We start from the raw sequence: 27,255 nt of genomic DNA, 5'->3' as shown, positions 1-27,255 counted from the left end.
GGGGAGGCCCAGCGGTGCCCAAACCCGGGTGGGAGGGAGGGAGGGCAGAAGAAACAGCCAGGGCCACGGAAGGCTGCACGTTCTGTTTAATTATCTCTAATCATCTTTAAAAACCAGCACAAAACCCACTCCAGGTAGCATCACCTTCCCACTGTGGTGCAGTGGCGTTTGTCCAGACACCACCATCCCCCCTCCACCCCCTTACCACACACAGGAAGTGACTCATTCCAGGGGCACAGGCCTGAGGAAGGCGCGGCCTTCAGCCTGCCCCATGGCCCTGGGACGGGGAAGAGGCTGCGGGGGGCGGGGGTTGTCCCAAGTGACCGCCAGTCAGCCCAGCCCAGCCCCGTATCTCTCTTTGGTTTTGTCATTAAAAAAATAAAAGCGACAAGTCCTGGCAGGGACCAGGTGTTGTACGGTCTTCTGTTAAAAAACAAAAAACAAAAAACAGGCGAAGACGCGGACAGCCTGCTTACAGGACGTCAGCCTGCTTACAGGACGTCGGCCCGCTTGTCCCGCACGCGGCTGCGTGCCTTGGTCCTGGCTCTGAAGGCCGCCGCGTTGTACAGGTGCTGGGGGAGGGGGCAGAGAGTGAGGGCGGCGTGAGAGGGGCAGGCGGCGGCCCGGCCCCTCCTCCAGCCCCCGCGAGCTCGCCAGGCCAAAGCAGTGGAGGTGGAGAGAAAGGGGGCGAACCTTCTCGAAACGGGAGATCTTGCAGGCCTTCAGGGCGGCGGCATCCAGCACCAGCACCGGACCCAGGCCGAAGATGTCCCGGAGCAGCTCGTTGTTCTGGGGGCCGAGAAGGCCGTGAGCTCGGGTCCGCGTGGCACCACCCCAAGGATGCCCCCTCCCCGTCTGCCCGCCCACCTGAAGGTGGTGGTGCATCCCAGAACCCAGCGCATCCTTGAAGGCAGCGTAGACCCGGCGCCGAGCCCAGCTGTCCACGTAGAGCACCTCGAGGCCGAAGCGGATGGTCTCCTCCTCACACTCGCCGCCCTGCAGGTGAGAGGGGCCAGGACTGGGCTGGGCGGCTGTGCCTGGGGGTCGAGGGGTAGGGTGGGGGGCTGCACCCGCGCGGGGCCATGCCCCTCTGCGCACGCACCTCAACGAAGTGCAGCACCGCCCGGAAGGTGGAGCGCTGGCGCCGGCGGTCGGCCTTGGCCCGGTACTTGTTGCTGTCGGTGGCCAGAGTGCGCAGCTCGCTGCAGAGGGCCTCCGTGTCCTCGTAAACAAAGTCCTCCTGCAGCGGAGCCGGGGAGGACACGGGGGCCGGGCCTGAGCGCCGCTGGCTATGAGCCCGGTGGGGTCGCCCCAACCTTGCCTTTCCCCGAGGGAGTCGTGTTCTCCTCTGCCTGACCCCCAATCCCTCTTCCTTGGCCCCTGTCTGTGCCAGACACCCCGGTCAGGGGGCCCCTCAGAGCACCTGGCATCTGAGTGTGGGGGCCGCGTCCCCTCTGAGGTGACCTCTGGCTGCCTTGCTCTCTGGGGCGGCCCCTGCACCCCGCCCCAGACGGGCAGGAGGCGTCAGCAGGCACCCTCCCAAGCACGCCCCTGGCGCTCACACCTCAAGGTCCCGGGCGAGCTCAAAGAGCAAGGCGATGGTCTCGCCGGCAGCCATCCGCAGGTTCACACTCTCACTGGACAAGAGCTGGGGCAGCCGGGGCAGCTGCCTGGGGAAGGGGCAGGCTGAGCCATGTGTGTGGGTCAGGGGGCCTCTTCACCCTGGCCCTCCTGCCCCCAGGGCGGGGGCGCAGCGCCCCTACCTGTCCAGGATGGGGCCGATGTGCGTGCTGGGGCAGATGGTGAGGAGCAGCGCCCAAGCCTGCAGGGCAGCGCAGAGAAGGCCCTGCAGGCTGGCGGGGACCACCGGGCTGGAGCCCCGCCCGCTGCAGGACCGGCTGAAAACACCTTCCAAGCAGGTGAGGCAGGAGACCAGGTCCTGGTGGGTGGAGGCGCACAAGGAGGCAGGGGAGGGTCTCAGGGGCAGAGCCTGGGCCTGGGGGGCTCTCCCACCGGGGCCTCTAGGTCACTCACCTCGATGTCCGCGGCAGCCACGTAGCAGCCCAAGCCGAGAGCAGATGCGCACTGTTGGGAGGAGGGTAAAGCCTGGTCATGGTCAGAGGCAGGCCCGGGCTCCCCACCACGGGCGGGGCTCACCCTCAGAGTAGGGGGGGGGAGCCTGGAGGCAGGGGGGGATGAGGTGAAGGAGGGGTGGCCCGGGCTGAGGACACTTACGTGGAGCCGGGCAGCAGGGCTGGCCGCACTGTCGCTGAGCACAGAGACGAGCAGCGGCTGCAGGCTGTGGAAGAACTCTTCGCCCTTGGGGCCAGGGCCCAGCTGCACGCACAGCAGGCCCAGCACGGCTGCGGCCAGGGCCTGCTCCTCGCCCTTGCCTGCAGGAAGGCCTGTGGTCAGTCCAGGCAGCGAGGGCCAGCACCCAGCCTGTTCAGGGCCGCCCCCTGCACCCTGGGGCCCAACCTTTCTTGAGGCACTTTTCCAAGGCGTCGGCCAGGGTGAGGCGGCGCTCCAGCAAGAAGTCAGGGAGCAGACGGGCTGCGAGGGCCAGGCGCAGGCTCTCGAGAGCACCCTGCCGGGTCTTGGCACTGGGGGACAGAGAAGGGGTTTTGTGGGCCAGCCCGCCCTGGCACCTGGCGTGGGCTGAGCAGGGGCGCGGGCCGGGGCTGGCTGGAGGTCGGGGTACCTCTTGTCTGTGAGGCAGTCCACATACTCCTTCACCTTCTCCTCAAGGTCCTCCTGCTGACCCTGCTCTTCCACGGCATCCCCCCCTGCAAGGCCAGCTCGTCATGCCCCTTCCGGCCCTACCCCCGGCACCCCGTGGGGTCCCCGCTGCACCCCGTCCTCTCTCACCCAGGCCCTCCTCGGCGGCAGCGCTCAGCTGGCTGGCACACTCGCTGGTGGTACTGCGGGCCTCGCTGGCTGCCTCGTCCTCACTGGAGCCTGAGTCAGCCTGGGTACCGCTCCGGGCACCTGGTGAGGGCAGGACAGGGGTGCTCAGTCTGCCCTGGTGGAGGCGTGATGGCGGGGGTTACCTCGCCAGCCTCACGACCCCGCGGGACAGGATGCTGCCCTCCTCAAGGCTGGCTGATGCCTGAGACCCCGAGCCAGGAAGGCTGCCTGCGGTGGGCAGGCTCCAGGCCCCACTTTGGACAACCTGGCAGGCTTGGTGGGCAGGGCCTCCTGAGGCTCGAGTGTGCTTTTAGGAGGAGACATGAGCTGGGCCAAGGCAGAAGGGGCTGCCCAGACCCCACCTTGGCCTGGAGGGACACATCCAGGCAGATTCCGGGGGAGCTGGATCACCGGCCCAGATGACGCCCCCAAAGGCCAGGGCCTTAGATTACCGAGTCTGACAGACCCAAGATCCACATCCCTGGTGCACAGCTTAACAGGGGTAACCAGGTCAGGGGCCTTAGTCGTCAAAGGCTCACTTTCTCCGTCTGCGAAAGAGGTGAAAGGCACCTCTCTGGGGCCAGCAATTCAGACAGTAAGTACACCAGTGACTCGTTTCGGCTCACCCACCAGCACTGGGGGCCGAGATCCAGCTCCTAGTGGGTGTGGGTGAGTGCCCCAGGCCTCAAGCACACGCTCTTCTGAGGTCCCCTGGGCCACACCAGGCCTTTGGCCCAGAGTGGATGGACACACAGGCTCTTCTGGACCCTGGGATGTACAGAGTGCCAAGTGGCCCCTGGCTTCTGGAGCCCTTGAAAAAGGGGAACAGAGAATGTGCGTGTCAGCAGCAGAGCTGGACATCCGTGTGTAAGGGCAACAGCTGCAGCCAGAGACCCAGACAGATGCTGGTCACCAGGCTGACCCTCCATGGTTCGGGGGTGTGTGTGGCGGAAGATGGGGCTGCAGAGGTCAGACCAGGGCCCAGGACACGGTGGGGTGGAGACAGCCTGTCTTCAGGCATCCTCAGAGGAGGCTGGGCCCGCAGAGAGGGGAGGTTCGCATGGCTGTTGAGCGGCGCATCTGGGATGAATCAGGAGGTTAGGACTGACATCTGTGCATGCTAAGTTGCTTTAGGCGCATCTAACTCTTGTGACCCTGTGGACTGTAGCTCACTCCTCTGTCCATGGGATTCTCCAGGCAAGAATACTGGAGTGTTTGCCATGCCCCTCTCCAGGGCATCTTCCCGATCCAGGGATCAAACCCATGTCTCTCATATTTCCTGCACTGGCAGATGGTTCTTTACCGCTAGCGCCACCTGCCCACAAAGCTGACATATACACAGTAGTGTAAGGAACATAATCACCAAGGCCTAATGTAGAGCACAGGGACTCCTCCTCAGCACTGGGGTCAGAGTCTGTATGTGTGTCAGGATATATAGATACTGTACATACACACACTGATGTATGTAGTATGTATGTATAACTAAGTCATGTTGCTGTACACCTAAAAAACCATCACAGTAAATCAAATACACACCAAAATAAAGTGAAAATTCAGCCAAAATGGAAGGAAAGAGAACAGGGGAGAGAGGAGGGGAGAGGGAGAGAAGGAAGAAAAAGGTGCGTGGGGACCAGCCACCCGGAGCAGCTTCCTTGCCCGGACAGCCTTGCCTCCAGACTGAGACGCCTGCGCGCCATCACGCCTGGAGTATGGGTCAGTCTCTCTGCTAACCCCCACCTCTCATCACTCTGTTGTTCTCTCTTCCTCCTCCTTCCTTTCTCTCCACTCTCTCATTCCCTCACTCTCTCTTTCTTCGCCTCTTTCTTTGACCCTTTCTCTTCCTTCTCTATCTTCCTTTCTCTTTCTCTGTGTTTTCCCGCTCTCTTGTTCTCCCTTTCTTGATTCCTTCCCTTTCCCCTCCTCTGATTCCCTTTCTCTCTCCCTTCCTGTTGCCGTCTTCCCTGTCTTCTCCCTTCCTCTCTCCCTTCCCCTCTCTTTTCTGTCCCTTCTTTTTCTCTCCCTCAGATTCCCTCCCTTCTCTTTCCCTCTACCCTTTCTGTCTGTCCTTAACTCACTTCCTTCATCTGTCTCTGATTCTTTATTTCCTTCTCTACATCTCTTCCTCCCTCCCTCCCTTGCTTCTGTGTCTTCCTCTCCCCTTCCTCTTCCTCCTCTTCTCCCTCCCTCCCCCTCCTCCTCTATCTCTGATTCTCTTTCTGTATTTCTTTCCCTCTTTCTGTAATGCTTTTTGTTTCCTTCTGTTTCTTTCTTTCCTGCTCTTCCTTCCTTCCTTCCTCTCTCCTTCCCTCTCTTTTCTGCCTTTCCATTGTCCTTTGTCTCTTTCTCTCCCTTTTTTGTCTCTCTCCCTTGCTTCCTCCCGTTCTTTTTGTCTGTCTTCCTTCCCCTTTCTTCCCTTCTCTCTCCTGTTCTCCCCCCTTTCACTGTGCTTTGCTTTGTTTCTTTCTCTTTCTTTCCCACTATCTCTTCCTCTTTCCCTCTTCCTTCCTTCTCTCTACTCTTGTCTTTCTCTACTTCTGTTTCCCCCTCTTCCTTCCTGTCTTTCTGTTTTGATCTTTCACTCTTTCTGTCCTCTCTCTATATGTATCTCTCTCATTGTCCCTTCCTTGATGCCTTCCTTCCTCTTGTCTTTTTCTCTCTCTCTCTCTCCTCTTTTTGTTCTATCATTCTCTCTCCATCCCTTCTCTCCATTTCTTTATCACTCTGGCTCTTTCCCTCCTCTTCTTTCTCTCTACCGTCTTTTTCTTTCCTCCTTCCTTCTCTACTTCTCTGTTCCCTGCTCTTTATTCCCCTTACTTTGATTTCTTTCCCTTTACCGTCTGTCTCTGTTTTTCTCTCGTACATAACTCTTTCACTTTATCGTTTTCTATTTCCTTCTCTGTCTCGTTTTCTCCTTCCCTCCCTTTCTTGATTCCTTCTTCTCTTTCCCTTTCCCCTGTCTCTGATTCTGTCTCTTCCTCTCTCTCCTCCTCTCTCACCATGTCTCTCTCCCTGTTTATCTCCCCTCCTCTCACTTGACTCCTCCCTTCCTTGATTTCATCATTCCTCTCTGTCCCTTCCTCTTTCTCTTGTTCCTCTTTCTGATTCTGTTTCTTCCACTCTTTCTCTAATGCTTTTTCCTTCCATTTCTTTCTTCCTGCTCTCTCTTCCCTTCCCTCCTCTCTCCTTCCACCTTTCTATCATCCTTTGTCTCTCTTTCGCTCCCTTTTTTTCTATCTTCTCTCTCCCTTCCCCTCTCTTTCTCTCTCTCCCCCCTTGGTTCCTCTTTTTGTCTCTATCTTCCTTCCCCTATTTCTTTCCTTCTCCCTTCCTTTTCTTCCCTTCATTCCGCTTTCTCTCATCTTGCTCTTTGCTCCTTCCTCCATCTCTCTGTCTGTCTCTAGCTTCCTTTCTCCCTCCTCTACCTTCCTTCCTTGATTCTTTCCTTTCTGTTTATCTTTCTTCCTTTTTCTCTCACCCCTTCTTTCTGTCCTCTCTCCCCCTCCCTCGCTTTTTCCCTTCCTTCCCGCCTTCCTTTGATCCTAGTTTCTGTCTCTCCCTTCCTCACCTCTTCCTGTCAGTTTCTTCCTTTGTCTCTCTCCCTTTCAGTTTCTCTCCGTCTCTCTCTCCCTTCCTTCCCTTGATTCTCTCTTTTCTCTACTTCTCTCTGCCTTTCTCTCTTTCCTTCCTCTCCTGTCTCACTCTCTAACTCCTTTCTGTCTCTCTTTCCTCCTCAGCCCTTCTCTCACTCTTTCAATTTCAGTCTTTATCTGTTTCTCTTTGTCTCTCCCTTTCTTTCTTCCTCTCTTCCTCCCTTCCTTTCTCTCCATTGGCTTCTCTGTGTCTCCTTGTTTCTGTTTCCTTCCTCATTCTCTCCCTCTTTCAGTCCCTGTGTCTCTCTCCTTATTCTTCCTGACCTTCTTTCTCGCTCTCTCGTCTCTCTCCCTTCATTCCTTTTCTCTTTCTCTCTCTCTGCCTTCCATTGTTCCTCTTCCTTCCCTCACTCCATGACTCTATTTCTCTTTCCTCCTCCGTTCCTCTCTCCTTTTCGCTCTTTAGCTCTTTCTCTTTCTTCCTGTGATTTTCTTTTGCTTTCTCTGACTTTTCATTTCTCTTGCTCTCATTCCTTCTCTCCTGTCTCTTCCTCTCTTCCTGTGCTCTCTCTCTAAATTTCTTCCTCCCTCTCCTCTTTCTCTTCTGATTCTTTCTTCCCTCCTCTTTTTCACACTTTCTCTAGTTCTCTTTCCCTCACTCTATCCTCTTTTCTGTTTCCCTTTTCCTTCCTGTTTCCCTCTTTCATTCTCCCTTCTTCTCTCCATCTCTCGATTCTCTGTCACTCTCTTCTCCTTTGTTGATTTCCACCCTTCTTTCTCTAACTCACGTTCTGTTTGTCTCTCTCTAGTTTGCTTCCTCCCTCTCTTCCTCTGATTATCTTTCTCCTTCCTTCCTACTGTCTCTCTCTCTCTTTTCTCTCCTTGCCTTTCTCACTTTTGCTCTCCCCCCTCCTTTCTTGCTACCCTTCTCTTTCTTTCATTTCTTTCCCTTTACCCTCTTTCTCTAACTTTTTCTCCCCTCCTCCCTCTCCCTTTCTATCTCTGATTCTGTCTCTTCCTTCTCTCTTTCCTGTCTCACCTCCTCTGACTCTTTCTTCCTTCTCTGTCTTCCTTTCTTGATTCCTTCCTTCTTTGATTTCATCCTCCTCTTCTCTTCCTTCCTTCCTCTCTCACTCTTTCTCTGATGCCTTTTCTTTCTTTCCATTTCTCTTTCCTGTTCTTTTTCTCCCTCCCTCCCTCTCCCTTCCTTGCTTCCTGTTTCTTTTTGTCTGTTCCTTCCCCATTTCTTTCTTTCCTTCTCTCTCTCCCTTCCTTCTTTTTCTTCCTTTTCTCCTTTATTTCTCTTCCACTCTTTCTTTTCCACTATTCCTTCCTCTCTCTTCATCTCTCTTTCCTCCTTCCTCCCTATCTCACTTTCGCTCTGTATCTCTTTTTCTATCTTCCTGCATTCCCTGATTCCTTCCTTCCTTCCTCTGTCTGTCTCTTGCTTTTTCTCTCACCCTTTCTTTCTGCTCTTCTCTTTTGCTGTCTTCCTTCTTCCTCCCTCCCCCTTCCCCTGTATTTCTTTAATTCTTCCTTTCTGCCTTCCTTTGATCCTCTTTCTTTCATTCCTAGGAATTTTCTGCCTCTTCCTATCTTCCTTCCTTCTTCGTCTTTCTCCTTGTCTCAGTTATTCTGTTTCTTCCTTCCTCTCCACTCTCTCTCTCGCTTCCTTCCTGATTCTCTTTCTCTTTTTGTCTCACTCTAATTGTTTCCCTCTCTCTCTTTCCTTCAATTTCCCTGTCTCTCTCTTCCATTCTTTCTACCCTTTCTCTTCTTTTCTTCCTCACTCCCCATTATTTTTCTCCCTCTACAATTTTCTCTCATCTTTCTCCCTTCTATCCTTCTTACTCTCTCCTCCCCTCTTTCTCTTTCTTCCTGATTCCTTCCTTCTGTCATTTCTCTTTATTGTTCCTCTCTTTCCTACTTCTTTCCTTCTCTCTCTCTCTTTCGCTCTCCCTTTGGTCCTTTTTCTCTTTCCCTCTTTCTGTTTTCAATCTTTCCATGTATTTCTCTTTTTCTCTTTCTCTTCTCTCTACCCTTCTTTCTCTCTTCCTCTTGCTGTCTCACTCCCTTTTTACTTCCTTCCTCCCACTCTTTCTCTCTTTTTTGTTCTCTCTCCCCTCCTTCCTTTCTTCCTTGATGCGTCCCTTCATCTTTCTTTTTTTTATCCTCTTGTCTCCCCTTCCTCACTCATTCTCTCTTCCTTCCATTGCTCCTCTCTATTACTCTATTCCTGATTCTTTTTTCCTCCTTTCTCTCTCACCTTTGCCCTTTAGCTCTTTCTCTAATTTCCCTCCTTCCTCTGATTTTCTGCCCTTCCTTCCCCCTTTCTCTCTGTTTCCCTCCCTTCCTGGCTGTGGGTCTTTTGGTCTCTCTCATCCTTCCCCTCTCTGGTTCCATTTCTCTGTCTTTCGTCCTCCCTTCCTCTCCATCTCTCTAGCCTCTCTCTTTCACTTCCTCTTTCACTTTAACTCTCGTTCCCTCATCTCTTTCCCTCACTCTCCCTCCCTTTCTCTCCTCCTTGCTCCCTCTCAACATTTACGATTCTCTCTCTCTCTCTCCTCTGTTGATTTCCACCCTTCTTTCTAACTCCCCTTCTGTCTCTAGCTTGCTTCCTTCCTCTCTCACACTCTCACTCCCTCATCTCCCGTTTTTCTTCTCTCTTGCCTTTTCATTCTTCACCTCTGGTCTCTCTCTTCCTATTTATCTTTCTTTCTCCCTTGATTCCTTCGTTCTTTCAGTCTTTCTCTGTCTCTCTCCGTTACTTTCCTTCTCTTAGTCTTTCACGCTCTTTTTTCCCTCTGTCTCCTTCCCTGTCTTCCTTCATCTCACTTATTTTTTCTATCCTCTTTTTTCCTCTATTTCTCTCTCCTTTTCTCTTCATTAACTCTTTCTTTTTCCTACCCTTTTTTCCCCACCTTCCTTCCCCTCTTCCCTTCCTCTTTCTCTTTCCCTCTTTCTTTACCTTCCTTTCTTCTGATTTTCTTTCAGTCTTTCCTTCTCTCTCCCTTCCTTTCTTGATTCCTCTCATTCTTTCTACCCTTCCTCCATTCCTTTCTATTCCTTTCGCTTTAACTCATTCTCTCTCCCTTCCTTCCTCGCTTTCTCTCTCGCCTGCCTTCCCTTTTGTCTGTCTCTCCATTTCGCTCTTCCTCTCTGTCCTCTTTGTGTCTCACTCCACTTCCCTCCTCTGTCTTCCTTGCTTCCTTTCTTTCTCCGTCTCTTACGCTCTCAGTCCCTCATTTCCCCTTTTCTCTTTCCTCCCTTTCTCTCCTCTGATTCTTTATTCCCTTTTCTTCCTTCCTCTCTCCCCTGTATCTTCCTTGATTCCTCTGTCTCTATTTCCCTTTCTGCAATCCTTCCTTTCTTGATTCCCTCCTTCCTTCCTCTAGTCTGTTTCTCTGTCTCACTTTCTCCTTCTCTATATTCCTTTCTCCACCTCTCTATCATTCTTCCTTCCTCTCTTCTTCTCCCTTTTCTTTTCTCTCTCCTGTATTCTCTTTCTCTACCTTTCTTGCTTCCTTTCTTGTTCTCCCTTCCTGATGGCTTCCTCTCACGATGTCTCTTTTGCCATTCCTTTCTTTCTCTCTCATCCTTTTGCTGTCTCTGTTCTCCTAGTTTCTTTCTCTCTCTCTTATTTCTTGCTTTCTAGGCTTGAACCCTCTAAATTCTCACCTTGTCGGCAGGTCTCCTAGTTGTGAGGTGGTTATCTCCAGACTACTTCCTTAGAGTGGACTCCAACCACTACACAGCACCTCAAGCACCCTGTAATAACCTACCTGAGTTAAGGATCTGAAAAAGAATCCTTACAGGAATCTGTTCAGCAGAATCAAGTGGCTACAGAGCTCAAACACAACACTGTATCTCACACACAGTGCAATAAAGCTTGAAAATGAAAGGACAGAGTGCTCATTCTATTCTCCTCAGGCCTTTGCAACCTGGTCTGCTGTCACATCCTTGGAGCCTGAGGCTTCATCCCAAGGCTGCACTGGGGTGGGGCTGAAGGAGCTGAACAGGATGGGAGACAGGAAGACCCCACTTCCCATGTAGTGCCTTGTCCCGACAGGCTGGGACCACAACTTCGGGATGCAGGCTGGCCCTCGATCAGCTAAGGCAATCTTAGTGCCTCCAAAGGATGCTGCAGCCGCTGGGCAGGAAGGGCTGTGAAAAGTTTCTGGGTACCACAGCTCCTGTTGCTCGGGATTCCAATTCAAGACTGCTTCCTTTGAGTCACCCCACCTCCAAACCACAGCATCCTTAGCACAGCACAGCACTTTTGCAGAACCTGGGGTTTGTCTGTCAGGTAGAAGCAGACAGCAGGAGCCTGAAGGGCAAGAGGGAAGCGGTGATGAGTCACAGACTCTTGGCTGTTTCTTTGGACACTTCCCACTCAAACTGACAACCCAGGAAAACAGCTTTCTCTAAGAGCCATGAAGGTTGGGCTTGCCCGATTTAACAGACTGGGGCAGGAGAAGGTGCTACCCGCCTTGTGGCCACTTCTTGGAACAGGAACTTTAAAACCAGCACTTCAGAGCAGTTAAATCAATGGCAAGAGCTAAATTTTACACTTTTTTTTTTTAAACAAAAATCAACTGAAAAGATGCTCAGCATCTCTAATGATTAATAAATGCAAATTAAAGTGACAACGAAGTAACCCATCACACAAGTCATCAAAAAGTCACTACACAAACAAACGCTAGAAAAGACACACAGAGAGCCCTACCTACTGGTTCAAATATAAACCGGAAATTGCCACTCTGTAGGAAAACTATAAAGGCTCTTTAAAACCCAAAAAGCAATGCTACCACAAGCTCTGGGAATCCCAGTCCTGGGCCTACCCAGAGAACACCATCCTCGAAAAGACACGTGAAACCCAACCGTCCTTGTGCCATAACCCAGAATAGAAGACCAACCAAAACCATGGGAATGTCGGACCACAGATAAAAGGAAAAAAAGGCTGCAACCACCACTCCATGGACTGGTGCTCAGCCAGTAAACAGAATGAAATCATGCCATCTCTGGGCACTTGGACCCAGCAAGACACGATCACACCTAATAGACAAAGTCAAAGAAAAACACTGCTTATAACGCTTACAAGTGCTATCTAAACACTGATACAACTGAGGTACTAAAAAGTAAAACAGATGAGATACTAAAAAGGAACTTAGATTTACCAAAGGTAAAAGTTAGAGAGGAGAATAGGACGTTGAGATTGTGGTTTTCTGTCAAATACACACCCCATACATATAAATATAGATATATTTAACAAGCAAGGACATATGAGACAGCACAAGGCACTCAACACTCTGTAATAATCCACATGGGTAAAGCACCCAAGAAAGAACAGGTAGAAGTGTATCTGTAACTGAATCAGGTCGCTGCAGAAATGAAAAAGAACACTGTATATCACCTATAATGCAATAGAATATGGAGAGGATATTTAAAAAAAATAGAGTGGGGCCTACCTATTCTATCGCACGAGGCCAGTGTCACCTGGGCCAGGTCAGAATAGTGAAGCCTGAACTGGCGTGGGTCCCAGGGTGGCCTGGGGTGAATCTTAGAGCTAAGGGTTTGTGCCTCCAAATAAGTGCCACCTTGCACCTGTACTTCCTGCTACCCTCTAGCTGGGACCACAACCTGGTTATGCAAGCTGACCCTCGAAGAGATAAGGCTAGCCTAGTACACCTGAAGCGATGCTGGAGCTACTGGGTAGTAAGAGCTCTCAAAAGTCTCGGTCTCCACAGCTCCTGGGCCTGGGGAACCCACTTAGCGCAGGCTTCCTTTTGGTTGCCCCACCTAAAACCACAGAACTCTCAATAAACCTCATGAAGGGCTTGAAATTTGTCTCCAGGGTGGGAGGAGAGGGAGGACCCTGAACAGCAAGAAGGAAGAGGTATTGAATCACAAGCTAATGGCTATTTCTCATGGCAAGTTCCATTCTAACAGACCACCCAGGAAACCGCTTTCGCTCATAAAGGATCAGATTGCCCCAAACACAGGGGAGAGGAAGGGCTGCCACCTTGTGGCCACGACTAGTAACAGCATCTTTCAAAAAGAGTTTCAGGGCACTTAACATAGGTTTGTAGAGCTGTGAATGGCACCTGCCCTCAAGCAATATCCTCTGGTAGGTCAAGAAAATCGACTTGAAAACCGGGCTCACTCAGGAAACCACCTGCAAGAGCTAAATTTTATTACATTCTTTCTTTACACACACACACCAAAGTCTAATGGTCAGGTGTTCAGCATCTTCAATGATTAGAAAAATGCAAATCGACATGACAAATCGGTAAACCCTAACACCAGTTATCAAAAGGGCTACAACAAAGCATTCGAGAGAGGCTGGGCACAAAAGGGAACACTACTACACGGTTAGTGCAGACATAAGGCGACAGCGGCCGCTCTGCAGAACGCTACGCAAGTCCCTTCCACAATGAGACAGTGCTGCCACGAGCTCTGGAGATCGCGCTCCGGGGAGTACACTTGGAGAAAACCATCCTTTGAAAAGACACATGCATTCAAATGGTATTTGCTCCAATATCCAAAACAGCACAGCCATTGAAACCACCGGGAAGTACATTCATTAATTAGCGAAAGAAAAAGACATGCACCAAACATACCATGAACGAGGAGTCAGCAGGAAAACAGGATGAAGCCGTCATTTGTGGCTGAGACCCATCAGGAGAGGACTGCGCCAAGTACTCCAAGTCAGACAGGGAAAAACACGTACCATTCATCCCACAGACGGGGCCTCGGAACACTGAACACCCCAACTAGTGTTCTAACAATACAGGAGGGAGACCAAAAAAAGAACTTAATTTACTAAACGGACTAGATGGGGAGTGGAGGGAAAAAATGGGAATGGTGGGATTGACAGGAAAGCACAAATAGTGTGTGTATATGTGTGTGTGTATATACACGCAAAAAACACAAAATCACCAAGGATGTATGAAATACCACAAGAGACTCTGCTCACCACACTGTAATATCCTCTGTGGGTAAACGAGCGGAGAAAATATAGGTACCATTATATATTTAACTAAATCAGGTTGATGTAGAACAGCAGAACAACACTGTGGATCAACTATATTACAATACAAAATGGAAATTACAGAAAACAAATCTGGACTGCCTACTCCGTTCCAGGAGGTCCGGGCCACTTGCGCTGATGTCACACCCACAAGGCCTAAACAGGCCTCGGTCCCAAGCTGGCCTGGGTAAACCTGAGAGAGCGGAAGAGCCTGTGCAGGCAAACGAGCCCCCCAACACCTGTACTTCCGACAGCCCTGTGGATGTGACCACAGCCTTGTAAGGCGGCCTGGCCCTCTATCAACTAAGGCTAGCCTGGTGCACCGGAAGGATGCTGCAGTCACTAAATAGTAAGATCTTTGAGAAGTCTCCTGGTGTCCATGGCTCCTGCTCCTGGGGAACCACTTAAGCATTGATTCCTTTGGGTCGCCCCACCTCCAAACAGCAGCACCCTCAGCTCAACACTACTGCACGTCTTGAGATGTGTCTCCCGGTAGGGATGGGGAGAGCAGAGCCTGAAGGGCAACAGGGAAGAGGGAATGAATCACAAACTGTCGGGCACCTTCCACTCAAATGGACCACCCAGGAAAACAGCTTTCTCTAATGTGATGAAAGCTCAGTTCAGTTCAGTCACTCAGTCCAACTGAGCGAAACTCAGAGAAAAACACATACCATTGATATCCCTTAGAGGTGGAATTGAAACATGATACAACAGAACTAGTGTACTAATGATACAGAAGGAGGACTAAAAAAATTCTTAAATTTAGCATAGGAACAATTGGGGTGGGGAGAAGAATAAATGAGAATGCTGGGAGTGACAGAAAATGACAAGTCAATACATCAGTTCAGCTCAGTTGCTCAGTTCAGTGCCTGACTCTTTGAGACCCCATGAATCGCAGCACACCAGGCCTCCCTGTCTATCACCAAGTCCCAGAGTTTACTCAAACTCATGTCCATTGAATCAGTTATGCCATCTCATTTTCTGTCGTCCCCTTCTCCTCCCTTCTTCAATCTTTCCCAACATCAGGGTCTTTTCCAATGAGTCAGTTCTTTGCATCAGGTGGCCAAAGTACTGGAGTTTCAGCTTGAACAGCCGTCTAGTACGTCAAGGCTGTATATTGTCACCCTGCTTATTTAACTTATACACAGAGTACATCATGAGAAACGCTGGGCCGGAAGAAGCACAAGCTGGAATCAAGATTGCCGGGAGAAATATCAATAACCTCAGATATGCAGATGACACCACCCTTATGGCAGAAAGTGAAGAGGAACTCAAAAGCCTCTTGAGGAAAGTGAAAGAAGAGAGTGAAAAAGTTGGCTTAAAGCTCAACATTCAGAAAACTAAGATCATGGCATCTGATCCCATCACTTCATGGCAAATAGATGGGGAGACAGTGGAGACAGTGGCAGACTTACTGTATAGCACAGAGAACTATGCTCAGTGTTATGTGCCAGCCTGGATGCGAGGGGATCTGGGGGAGAATGGATACATTTACGCCTGAGTCCCTTCACTGTTCACCTGAAACTACCACAACATTGCTAATCGGCTATAAGCGAAAGGCCAAGTCGCTCAGTTGTGTCCAACCCTTTGCAACCCCATGGCCTGCACAGTCCATGAAATTCTCTAGGCCAGAATACTGGAGTGTAGCCTATCCCTTCTCCAGTGGATCTTCCCGACCTAGGAATCGAACTGAGGTATCCTGCATTGCAGGCGGATTCTTTACCAGCTGAGCTACCAGGGAAGCCCCATTAATTGGCTATTTCCCAATACAAAATTTTTTTGGTGCTAAAAATTAACAAATTTTTTAATAAAAAAAAAAAAAAAGAAAACCACATGAAAACTTGCTGAGCACCACTATTTGAGATATGCAAAAGGACCACAATGTATCACCTCCCACCAGGGAATGTGGCCATCCTCCCAAAGTCTCCAAACAGTAAATACTGAACATGGCATGGAAATAAGAGAACATGCCTCCACCGTCAGGAGGAGCACAGCCAACATGGAGAGCAGCAGGAAAATTCCTGAAAATACAACAAAACAGACCAACCACAGAATTCCAACATGCCCCTCCCAGGCGTTCCTCTGTCCTCAGAAATCATAATTCCTAAACACACATGCACCACAACAATAACTCTATTTGCAGCAGCAAGAACACAGAAGCCTGCTCAACATCCATCAACAGGTGAATGAAGAAATAAACATGGTGTCCATACAGACAATGCAACAGTCCTCAGGCATAAAAAAGAATGAAATAATGCCACTGGCAACAACACAGCTGGAGGTAGAGGTGATCATACCAACAAGTGTAATGGAGACAAGGAACAAAAACATCATAGGATATCTCCTATAGGTGGACACTAAAAACTGACACAAATGAACCAATTTAAAAACAAAGAAACAGACTCAAGGACTTGGCAAACAAATATACGTTTACCAAAAGAATCAGGTGGGGTAGGGGAGAGAAATTTGGAGGTTAAGATAAACATAAACATAAAACATATACACAAAATGTGATCAACAATGCCTTACTGTGGAGCCCAGGAACTTCTACGGGAAAATAATCCAAGAAAGAATAGGTATACGTATATGTAGAACTGAATCACAGTATACCTGAAACTGCACACCTAAAAAACAAACACAACTTAGGTGCTGTCCACCTAGAACAAGCACATCATTGCAAATCAACTGTACTCCAACATAAAATAAAACCCCAATTAAAAAGAGGAACAGAAATGCCTACTGTATTCCCTTCAGACCAGGGGGGCCTAGGCTGGTGTTAACTCCCTGGGCGCCAGAGCAGTCCTGGGGCTGAGGGAGCCAGGGAGCACGTGCCTGCACAGGAACCCCTCTTGGATTTGCGGTGTCTGATCCCCTCTGAATGGGATCACGCTGTCCACATCCAGGGGGTTCCTCCAGCAGCAAAACCCAAAGTAGGGCAATGGAAGGGTGGGGCACCCTCTGGACTGCAAGAGCTATGAACAGTCACTTTGTGCGCAGGTCTCCTGGTGCTGAGGTGCCCACCTCCAGCCTACTTCCTTCGAGTCAACCCTGTCCTCTATGACCGCACCCTGGGCGCTGCCGTGTTACAAGAGTTGGTTATTTGTCTGGGGGTGTGAAGGCTAAGGGGGAACAAGAAAGGAGCCACAAGCCCTTGGTTGTTTGATCTGGCACATTCCACTCTCAGTTATAAGCCAAGAACAGGACTCTTTGCTAAGGCTCTGGCGGCCAGAAAACCCAGTGTTGGGCACAAAAAAAACTTTCCGTCTTGTGGCCATTTCTCAGAACTACAGCTTTAAAACCCTTGTTTCTGGACACTAGGGGCTTACCTGATAGCTCAGTTGGTAAAGAATCCGCCTGCAATGCAGGAGACCCCGGTTCGATTCCGGCGTCAGGAAGATCCACTGGAGAAGGGATAGGCTACCCACTCCAGTATTCTTGGGCTTCCCTGATGGCTCAACTGGCAAAGAATCTGCCCGCAATGTCGGAGACCTGGGTTCACTCCCTGGATTGGGAAGATCCCCTGGAGAAGGGAAATACTGGAGAATACTGTAGGCTACGCACTCCAGTATTCTGGCCTGGAGAATTCCATGGACTATATAGTCCATGGGGTCGCAAAGAGTCGGACACGACTGAGTGCCTTTCACTTTCTGGACACTTAATAATCACAAGGGCTGGGGCACTGTAAGTGGCACTTGCCCATAAGAGATATCCCTGTGGAGGCACTCAGAAAAGAGTTCAGAGGCGTGGACTTTCATGAAGTCAATTTACAGACGAATATTTTACTCTCGCTGTTTAAAAAAAAAAACACAACACGTGAAAACTTGCTCAGCATAGCTTATTAGTAGAGAAATGCAAATCAAAAGGACCACAAGGTATAACCTCCCACCAGGCAGAATGGCCATCCTCCAGAAGTCTACGAACACTAAGTACTGTGTAGAGAAATGGGAACCCTCCTACACTGTTGGAGGAATGTAAAGGGGCACAGCCAATTGGGAAAAGAGGAGGGAGATTCCTGAAAAAATGAAAAATACACCAACCATAGGATTTGGAAATGCTTTTCCCAGTGGATATCCTCAGAAAACCATAATTCCTAAACATATATACACCCCAACATTCATTGCAGCACTCTTTACAACAGCCAGGACACAGAAGTCTCCAAAAGGTCTCTTGATAGATGAATAAAGAAGATATGGTACATATATACAATGGTATATCAGGCAAAAAAATAAGAATGAAATAATGCAGTTTTCAGCAACAAGGACCTAGAGACGACTACAGTGATTCAAGAAAATCAGTAGAGATCCAAAAACATCCTATGATATTGCTTATATGCAGAATCTAAAAACTGACACAAATGAACTAATTTACAAGACAGAAACAGTCCCACAGACTTAGAAAAGAAATTTATGGTAAATTCCCCTGCAGTATAGGGTTAGGACTCAGGTTTCACTGCCAAGGTCTTAGATTGGATCCCTGATCATGGAACTGAGATACCAGAACCTGCAGGCCATAGCCAAAAAAAAAAAAAAAAAAAAAAAAAAAAAATATATATATATATATATATATATATATATATATATATAAAAGAAAAGAAATTCCTGATTACTAAAGGGAGGGATGGGAGGGAAGGATAAATTTGCAGGTTGGGATGAACACATATACACCAATGTATGTAAAACAGATTATCAACAAGGACGTGATGGACAGCACACGTAACTCTAGTCAACACTCTTTCAAAACCTATATGGGAAAAAATTCAAATAAGAATATATACATTCAGTGGATCACTGAAAAAAATCAACAAGGAATTGAAAAAACATACCTAGAGAGAAATGCTTTTGAACTGTGGTCTTGGAGAAGACTCTTGAGAGTCCCTTGGACTGTAAGATCAAACCAGTCCATCCTAAAGGAAATCAGTCCTGAATATTCATTGGAAGGACTGATGCTGAAGCTGAAGCCCCAATACTTTGGCTACCTGATGCAAAGAACCTATTCATTTGAAAAGAACCTATTCATTTGAAAAGACCCTGATGCTGGGAAAGACTGAAGGCAGGAGGAGAGGGGGATGACAGAGGATGAGATAGTTGGATGACATCACTGACTCAATGGACGTGAGTTTGAGCAATCTCCAGGAGATGGTGAAGGACAGGGAGGCCTGGCGTGCTGCAGTCCATGGGGTAGAAAAGAGATGGACGCAACTGAACTGAACTAAGAGAGAAATGGCAAAGAAAACACCAGATCCAAGAGCTATGGGATGCCACAAAAGCAGTTCCAAAAGGCAAATGTACAGGGATGCAATGTTACCTCAGGAAACAAGACAAAATATCAAAGAAGCAAGATAACCTTATACCTAAAGCAACCAGAGAAGAAAGACAAAATCCAAAGTTAGTAAAAGAAATTATAAACATAAGAACAGGAATGAATGAAATAGAGACAAAGAAAATCATAAAAAAGATCAATGAAAGTAAAAGCTTGTTCTTTGAAAAGATACACAATATTGATAAACCTTTAGCTGGACTCATCAAGAAAAAGAAAGAGAGTGGGCTCAAATCAATAAAATTAGTGGGCTTCCCTGGTGGCTCAGTGGTAAAGAATCCACCTGCCAATGCAGGAGACACAGGTTCGATCCGGAAAGATCCCACGTGTGGGGGAGCAACTGAGTCCGTGTACCACAACTACTGAGTCTGTGCTCTGGAGCAGGCGACCTCCAGCTGCTGAGCTCTTGCACCACAGATACTGAAGCCAGCACGCCCTAGGGCCAGTGCTCAGCAACCAGAGAAGCCGCTGCAGTGAGAAGGCTGTGCACTGCAGACAGAGACAAGCCCATGCAGCACAGCCAATAAACAAATAACAATAAAAAAATTAAATCAGAGATGAAAAAGAAGTTAGAATGGACACCACAGAGATACCAATACAAAGGGTCATAAGAGACTACTACAAACAACTTTATGCCAATAAAATGGACAACCTAAAAGAAACAGACAAATTCTGGGCATTCCCTGGCGGTCTAGTGGCTATGACTCCGCACTTCCACTGCCAGGGGCCCAAGTTCAATCCCTGGTCAGGGAATTAAGATCCTGCAAGTCATAGGGTGCAACCCTAAATAAACAAACACTTTAAAAAGTTTTAATTTAAAAAGAGAAATGTACGAAGTCTTAGAAATGTATACCTTTCAAGACTGAACCAGGAAGAAATATAAAATATGAACAGACCAATCACAAGTAATGAAAGTGACACTGTGATGAGAAAACTTCCAACAGACAAAAGTGCAGGACCAGGCGGCTCCATAGGTGACTTTTTCCAGACATGTAGAGAAGAGTTAACACTCATATTTCTGAAAATATCGCCCCAAATTCCAGATGACGGAACACTCCCGAACTCATTCTACAAGGCCACCATCACCCTAATACCAAAATAGACACATACAAATACAGGTCAATACCACTGATGAACACAGATGCAAAAATCCTCAACAAAATACTAGCAGACTGAAACCAACAATACATTAAAAGGCTCATGCACCAGGATCAAGTGGGATTTATCCTAGGGATGCAAAGATTCTTCAATATATTCAAATCAATCAGTGTGATACACCACATTAACAAACTGAAGAATAAAAACCATATAATCATCTCAATTGATGAAGGAAAAGCTTTTGACAAAATTCAATTTCCATTTATGATAAAAACTCTCCAGAAAGTGGGCACAGAGGGACCTTACTTCAACCTAATAGAGGCCATACATGACAAACCCATAGCTAGCATCATTCTCAATGGTGAAAAGCTGAAAACATTTCCTCTAAGATTAGAAAGAAGGATGTTTACTCTTGCCACTTTTATTCAACATAGTTTTCAAAGTCCTAATATGACAGTCAGAGAAAAGAAAGAAAGAAAATGAATCCAAATTGGAAAGGAAGAAAAACTGTCATTGTCTGCAGATGACGTGATACCGTACACAGAAAATCCTAAAGATGCGATCAGAAAACTACTAGAGCTCACCAATGAACGTGGCACATTTGCTGGATGCAAAATTAATATAGAAATCACTTGAATTCCTATACACTAACAACAAGAAATCAGAAAGAGAAATCAAGGAAAACAGGGAACTTCCCTGCCTTCAGTGGCTAGGACTCCACACTCCCAATGCAGGGGGCCTGGGTTCAATCCCTGTTTAGGGAACTAGATTCCACACGCTGCAATGAAAAGATTCTGCTTGCCACAACAGAGATCAAAGATCTCATGTGCCATAACTAAGACGCGGTGCAGCCAAATAGATTTTTTTTTAAAGAAAGAAATCAAGGAAATAATCCCCATTTACCATCACATCAAAAAGAGTAAAACACCTAGGAATAAGCCTACCTAAGGAGATAAAAAATTATACTCTGAAAATACTGATGAAAGAATTGTGGATGACACAAACAGATGGAAAGATACACCATGCTCTTGGACTGGAAGCGTTAGTATTGTCAAAACATGACTCTACTACCCAATGCAATCTACGGATTCAGTGCAATCCCTATCAAATTACCAATGGCATTTCTTACAAAACTAGAACCACCACCACAACAAATGTTTAGATTTGTATAGAAACACAGAAGACCTCAAATAGCCAAGCAATCCTGAGAAGAAAAACAGAGCTGGAGGAACCAGGCACCCTGCCTTCAGACTAAACTACACAGCTATAGTAATCAGAACAGTAGGGTACTGGCACAAAACCAGAAATACAGATCAGTGGACCCAGAAATAAACCCATGCGTCTACGGTCAAGTAATCTATGACAAAGGAAGCAAGAATATACAATGGAGAAAAGGCAGTCTCTTCAGTAAGTGGTGTGCTGGGAAAACTGGACCGTTACAGTGTAGAAGAATGAAATGAGAACATCCTCTAACACCATAGAGGCTTCCCTGGTAGCTCAGCTGGTAAATAATCTGCCTGCAATGCAGGAGACCTGGGTTTGATCCCTGGGTTGGGAAGACCCCTTGGAGAAAGGAATGGTTACCCACTCCAGTATTCTGGCCTGGAGGACTCCACGGACTGTATATCCATGGGGTCGCAGAGTCGGACACGACCTTCAGTCACTAACACCATACACAAAAATAAACTCAAAATGGATTAAAGACCTAAATGTAAGGCCAGACTCTATAAAACTCCTAGAGGAAAACAGAGGGCAAACACTCCTTAACGTAAATCACAGCAGTATCTTCTTTGATCCACCTCCTAGAATAATGAAAATTTTCAAAATTAAGAAATGAGACCTAAATAAACTTAAAGCCTTCTGCACAGCAAAGGAAACCATAAACAAAACAAAAAGACAACCCACAGAATAGGAGGAAATACTTGCAAACAAAGGGACCGAGAAGGGATTAATCTCCACAATATACAAACAGCTCATACAGTTTTATGTTTAAAAAAAAAAAAATCAGAATATCTAAATAGACATTTCTCTAAAGAAGACATACTAATGACTAAAAAGCACATGAAAGGATGCTCAACGTCACTACTTTTTAGACAAATGTAAATGACAACTACAACAAGGTACCAGCTCACACCAGTCAGAAGGCCCATCACGAAAAAGCCTACAGACAGAGGCTCCCTTGGTGGCCAAGCAGTCAGGACTCTGCACTTCCAATGAAGGGAATGTGAATTCAATCCCTGATCAGGGAACTAGATCCCAAATGCCACAACTAAGAGTTTGCATGCTGCAACTAAAGATTCCAAGTGTCGCAACTAAGACCAGGCAGAACCAGATAAATAAATAACAAGTATATGAATATGGCTCCCTCCCTCCTCCAGGCACAGGCCCTTCAGGCTATGCATCTCATAGCCCATTCCACCCCAGACATCAGCACAGGATTCGAAACGCAACTCCCAGTCCTCAGACCCCTAGAAGTGACTTGCTCCAGCTGGTTTATTCAGTTTTCAATCATAGGAATATAAACTGAGAGACAAAAGGCACCCAAAGAAATATACAAAAGACCCAAATGCTGGCAGTGGCTTTGTCCATTGAAAAACCACTGAAGGCGAGGCTGGCTTTTCCAGGTCAAACTGGCCGTGGTAAACCATAAGGCTCATGGGCACCCAGACAAAACCAGTGTACCCTAGGGGGACAAAGGGGGCACTGCAGGAAAGAAGGTGCTCGATCCACTTTGAGAACAATCAGAGGTTTGCAGAGGGAAAGCCCCAGATGCCAGAATGGGACAGAGACCCATAAGCTTTTGATGGTTTTATAATCAAAAGGCTGAGGGAGCCCAAGACCAAAAGTGGCTATAGACAGAGATACCACCTACATAACTAGTGGTGAACCTCAAGCTTCAGGTGGTCATTGATGTGGTGAGCCACTTGATAAAATCTCTCATAAGCACCAGGGCAACCCTCTCAGTCTTAACCTAGACTGAAAGCCTTAACAATCATAAGAAATATGTAGTGGGAGTATCAGTAGACACGGGTACACTTTCCTGCAACCCCTTTTGTGCAACATCAGTGGCCAGTCATTTCTACATTCCTTTCTGTTTGTGCCTAATTGTCCTCTCCTTTTAATAGATGGGACTTATTAACTAAATTAGGGACCACTCTGTCACTCTGCTTATTTAACTTATACGCAGAGAACATCATGAGAAACGCTGGGCCGGAAGAAGCACAAGCTGGAATCAAGATTGCCGGGAGAAATATCAATAACCTCAGATATGCAGATGACACCACCCTTATGGCAGAAAGAGAAGAAGAACTAAAAAACCTCTTGATGAAAGTGAAAGAGGAGAGTGAAAAAGTTGGCTTAAAGCTCAACATTCAGAAAACTAAGATCATGGCATCTGGTCCCACCACTTCATGGGAAATAGATGGGGAACCAGTGGAAACAGTGTCAGACTTTATTTTTCTGGGCTCCAAAATCACTGCAGATGGTGACTGCAGCCATGAAATTAAAAGACACTTACTCCTTGGAAGGAAAATTATGACCAACCTAGATAGCATATTAAAAAGCAGAGACATTACTTTGCCAACAAAGGTCCGTCTAGTCAAGGCTATGGTTTTTCCAGTGGTCATGTATGGATGTGAGAGTTGGACTGTGAAGAAAGTTGAGTGCCGAAGAATTGATGCTTTTGAACTGTGGTGTTGGAGAAGACCCTTGAGAGTCCCTTGTACTGCAAGGAGATCCAACCAGTCCATTCTAAAGGAGATCAGTTCTGGGTATTCTTTGGAAGGAACGATGGTAAAGCTGAAACTCCAGTACTTTGGCCACCTCATGTGAAGAGTTGACTCATTGGAAAAGACTCTGCTGCTGGGAGGGATTGGGGGCAGGAGGAGAAGGGGACGACAGAGGATGAGATGGCTGGATGGCATCACCGACTCGATGGACTTGAGTCTGAGTAAACTCCGGGAGTTGGTGATGGACAGGGAGGCCTGGCGTGCTGCGATTCATGGGGTCGCAAAGAGTTGGACACGACTGAGCGACTGAACTGAACTGTTTCTTGAAGGACAAGGAAGCCACCCTTATCACTAAATGATGTGAACAAAAAACTTGTTTAAAATAACAAGACTAAATCTATAACTAAAAGACTCTGAAGTATAAAATAGTAAGGTTCCGGGCCTAGCCAAAAGCAAACAAGTGAGGCTTCAAGTAACCCTCTCTAGATATGGAAACTGTTTGGAAAATATGGTTTGGGTCTCCAAAACTGTGGCTACAATCTCTTTTAATAACTCTTTTAATGTCAATTGCTTTAATTCTTTTCATTTGTATCTTCTATAAACTCATTCTCTGATGTTTAACACCCACAAGGGCTAAGAGAACAGTACTCAGTCAGTAAAGAGTCTGCCTGCAATGCGGGAGACCCTGGTTCAATCACTGGCTCGGGAAGATCCCCTGGAGTAGGAAATGGCAACCCACTCCAGTATTCTGGAGAATTCCATGGACAGAGGAGCCTGGTGGGCTACAGTCCATGGGTTCGCTAGTCGGAAATCACTGAGTGACTAACACACACACAACCAGAGTTAGCATTACAGTTCTCCCAAAAGTGAAGGAAGACTCAGTCAGGGCTTACACTTTTTCCCCAGGGAGGCCTACATCCTATCTCAGCAGAAAGCAGTTAATGATAAGTTTGTTGGCCCTTAACCCCCTTTAAGCATAAAGGATAAATACCTGGAGGCAGGGAATGATAGGGGCAGAGCCAACAAAGGTCCGTCTAGTCAAGGCTATGGTTTTTCCAGTGGTCATGTATGGATGTGAGAGTTGGACTGTGAAGAAAGCTGAGCACCGAAGAATTGATGCTTTTGAACTGTGGTGTTGGAGAAGACTCTTGAGAGTCCCTTGGACTGCAAGGAGATCCAACCAATTCATTCTAAAGGAGATCAGTCCTGGGTGTTCTTTGGAAGGAGTGATGCTAAAGCTGAAAACTCCAATACTTTGGCCACCTCATGACAAGAATTGACTCAATGGAAAAGACTCTGATGCTGGGAGGGATTGGGGGCAGGAGGAGAAGGGGACGACAGAGGATGAGATGGCTGGATGGCATCACCGACTCAATGGACATGAGTTTGGGTGAACTCCGGGAGTTGGTGATGGACAGGGAGGCCTGGCGTGCTGCAATTCATAGGGTTGCAAAGAGTCGGACACGACTAAGCCACTGAACTGAACTGAAAAAGACAAAGTAGGTGATTAAACACTTAATCCCACTAAGGGAGCGTAAGAAAAAACTATGGGAGACTGCTTTAAGTTAATCATCATTCAAGAAAGCACCTTTAAAAAAAAGAAAAAGAGCAGGTTTGCTTAATCATAAAATCATGAAACAGAAGCAGGAGGCATGCCCCCACACAACCACTGTTTTAATGGTAGGAGACCTACATACAGCCCAGTGATTCCTAGGACATGCTCCCCTGAGTGCACTAAAAGAAACAATTTAAGGAAAGAGTGACATTATGCTAAAACCTGAAATGACTTATCATATTTCAGTATATGGTTACTGCCTTTTTGCTCATTCCTATTGCGCCAACTCCAGTACTTTGGCCACCTCATGCGAAGAGTTGACTCATTGGAAAAGACTCCGATGCTGGGAGGGATTGGGGGCAGGAGGAAAAGGGGACGACAGAGGATGAGATGGCTGGATGGCATCACCGGCTTGATGGACTTGAGTTTGAGTGAACGCCGGGAGTTGGTGATGGACAGGGAGGCCTGGCGTGCTGCAATTCATGGGGTAGCAAAGAGTCGGACACGACTGAACTGAACTGAACTGATTGCACCATGACAGTCCTGATTTGACCTTGTAGGAGCAAGAAAACTCCCCTACCCCATGTGCAGAAGAAACTGATGATGGAAGTGTGACATCTCAAGAATGAGGAAGAAGGTGGTCTTCTTGCTGTCCCCACTCTTCCTTTGATTATAAAACTATACCCACCAAGTTCTTGGGGCAGCACCTTCTTACCCACCCACTTGAAGGCCTCTCAAGTGCGCTTTTCTAAAAAGTCACTTTTTATTTATCACTTTCACCTCTTGCTGAATTCTCTGTGCTCTGAGACATAAAGAACCAGAGCTCCTCAGAGCCTCACCCCCGCCTCCGCACCCACCCCCAGCCCCGCGCCCGGCATTTCTGCGGTTTCATCACTAGACTGGCTTTATAGCTCCCAGGCAAGTGAATCCAAGTGTGGTTCGGTAACACCCTCACCCAAGCCCCATTAAAATGGTGGCCAGATGTCAGCCATGCCTAAAAGGCATCCCATCTCTGCTGGGTAAACATAAACTTGTTTACTGTACCAGGACATATGCTGCACCTCCTGGTCGACCTGATAAGCGACTCTCAGGACTGCCTCGGGCCCCAGGGCGCTCATCTGCCTTCTAGAGCCGGTCAGTCAAGGCCCCAAATTTTGCAGTTTCCCCATCACCCTATCTCTCAGTACTCCAGGATAAGCCAGGTCGCCTACCTATTTCCTAGTCCAGTTCGGCAAAGGATCAGGGTTTGGAGAGCGGACGGGCTTCCAGCTCCGTCTGGCCAGTTTGTCCATATCACAGCGGACAGCTTGGGTAGAGAGGCAATGAGAAACCAACCAAGGCCGGCAGGTGCGGACCAGGCGCGAGCCGGAGCGAGGGGGCACGCAGGCAGCACGCTCAAGTTAGACGCACACGTGGCCGCTGACTTCTGGGGCACGTGCCCGTCACGGGGGGAGTTTGCAGGTGGCGGCACCAGACTGGGCAAGGTATGATCTGTACCCGAGAACTCTAAGGGTCACTGACGGGAACCCACTCAGGACCCTAGTTTGACGTTCCTCAGTTTCCCCGTGCCCCGCCACCCACCCCACCCCAACTTACCTCCTCCGCGGCGCTGGCCGCCTCTGCGGGGCGCGCTGCCTTTTCGGGCGCGGGGCATGCCGCAAATCGGGCACGACAGGGCGGGGGGTCAGGGACCCGGCGGCGGGGGGTTCCAGGCCAGCGAGTCGCCGGCCGGTGCGCTGAGTTGAGACCTAGGCAGACGACGGGAGCCACACGCTGCGCGCGCCACCATCTTCGCGAGGCGCCCCGCCCTGCCAGATGGGTCGAAGCGCCCCGCCCCGCTAAATGGGTGGCCGGGAAGGCGAGTCCCTAGCCACTCGGCTCAGACCGCATCCATGCGGCCGAAACTTCTATTCCCAAGGTGCTGCGTGCGCAGATTACCGGCGCCACGCTGGGCGCAGAGCACCTCGGGAATTGTAGTCTACTCCTGGGGAGCCCATAAGCCTACGACGCTCTAGCTGAACTATGCACCCA

At 48.4% G+C, this 27,255-nt stretch overlaps 1 protein-coding gene across 7 annotated transcripts; it reads right to left on the bottom strand.

Annotated features, from left to right (window-relative positions):
- Window positions 1-68: 68 nt before the first annotated feature.
- Window positions 69-27,177, bottom strand: IFRD2 (interferon related developmental regulator 2). Of its 7 annotated transcripts, none has more exons than XM_025271916.3 (12): window positions 26,821-27,152; window positions 2,869-2,988; window positions 2,702-2,786; window positions 2,479-2,603; window positions 2,236-2,393; window positions 2,035-2,085; window positions 1,764-1,939; window positions 1,565-1,670; window positions 1,103-1,240; window positions 868-1,023; window positions 694-789; window positions 69-572 (listed from the first exon to the last, which is right to left on the bottom strand). In XM_025271916.3, exons 1-12 carry the CDS (start codon window positions 26,876-26,878, stop codon window positions 492-494), a joined length of 1,350 nt encoding a protein of 449 aa, XP_025127701.1. In that variant the 5' UTR covers window positions 26,879-27,152; the 3' UTR covers window positions 69-491. The 7 variants fall into 7 exon arrangements, with proteins under 7 accessions (XP_025127701.1, XP_006053366.1, XP_025127704.1 ...); XM_006053304.4 differs by having other exon boundaries at window positions 868-996; window positions 26,821-27,141; XM_025271919.3 differs by lacking the exon at window positions 26,821-27,152 and adding an exon at window positions 26,436-26,625 and having other exon boundaries at window positions 1,565-1,686.
- Window positions 27,178-27,255: the final 78 nt, after the last annotated feature.

The sequence above is a fragment of the Bubalus bubalis genome, chromosome 21, assembly GCF_019923935.1.
Source record: "Bubalus bubalis isolate 160015118507 breed Murrah chromosome 21, NDDB_SH_1, whole genome shotgun sequence".
Taxonomy (NCBI): domain Eukaryota; kingdom Metazoa; phylum Chordata; class Mammalia; order Artiodactyla; family Bovidae; genus Bubalus; species Bubalus bubalis.
Note: the sequence above shows the minus strand (reverse complement) of the source record. Positions and strands in the feature narration are given on the sequence as shown.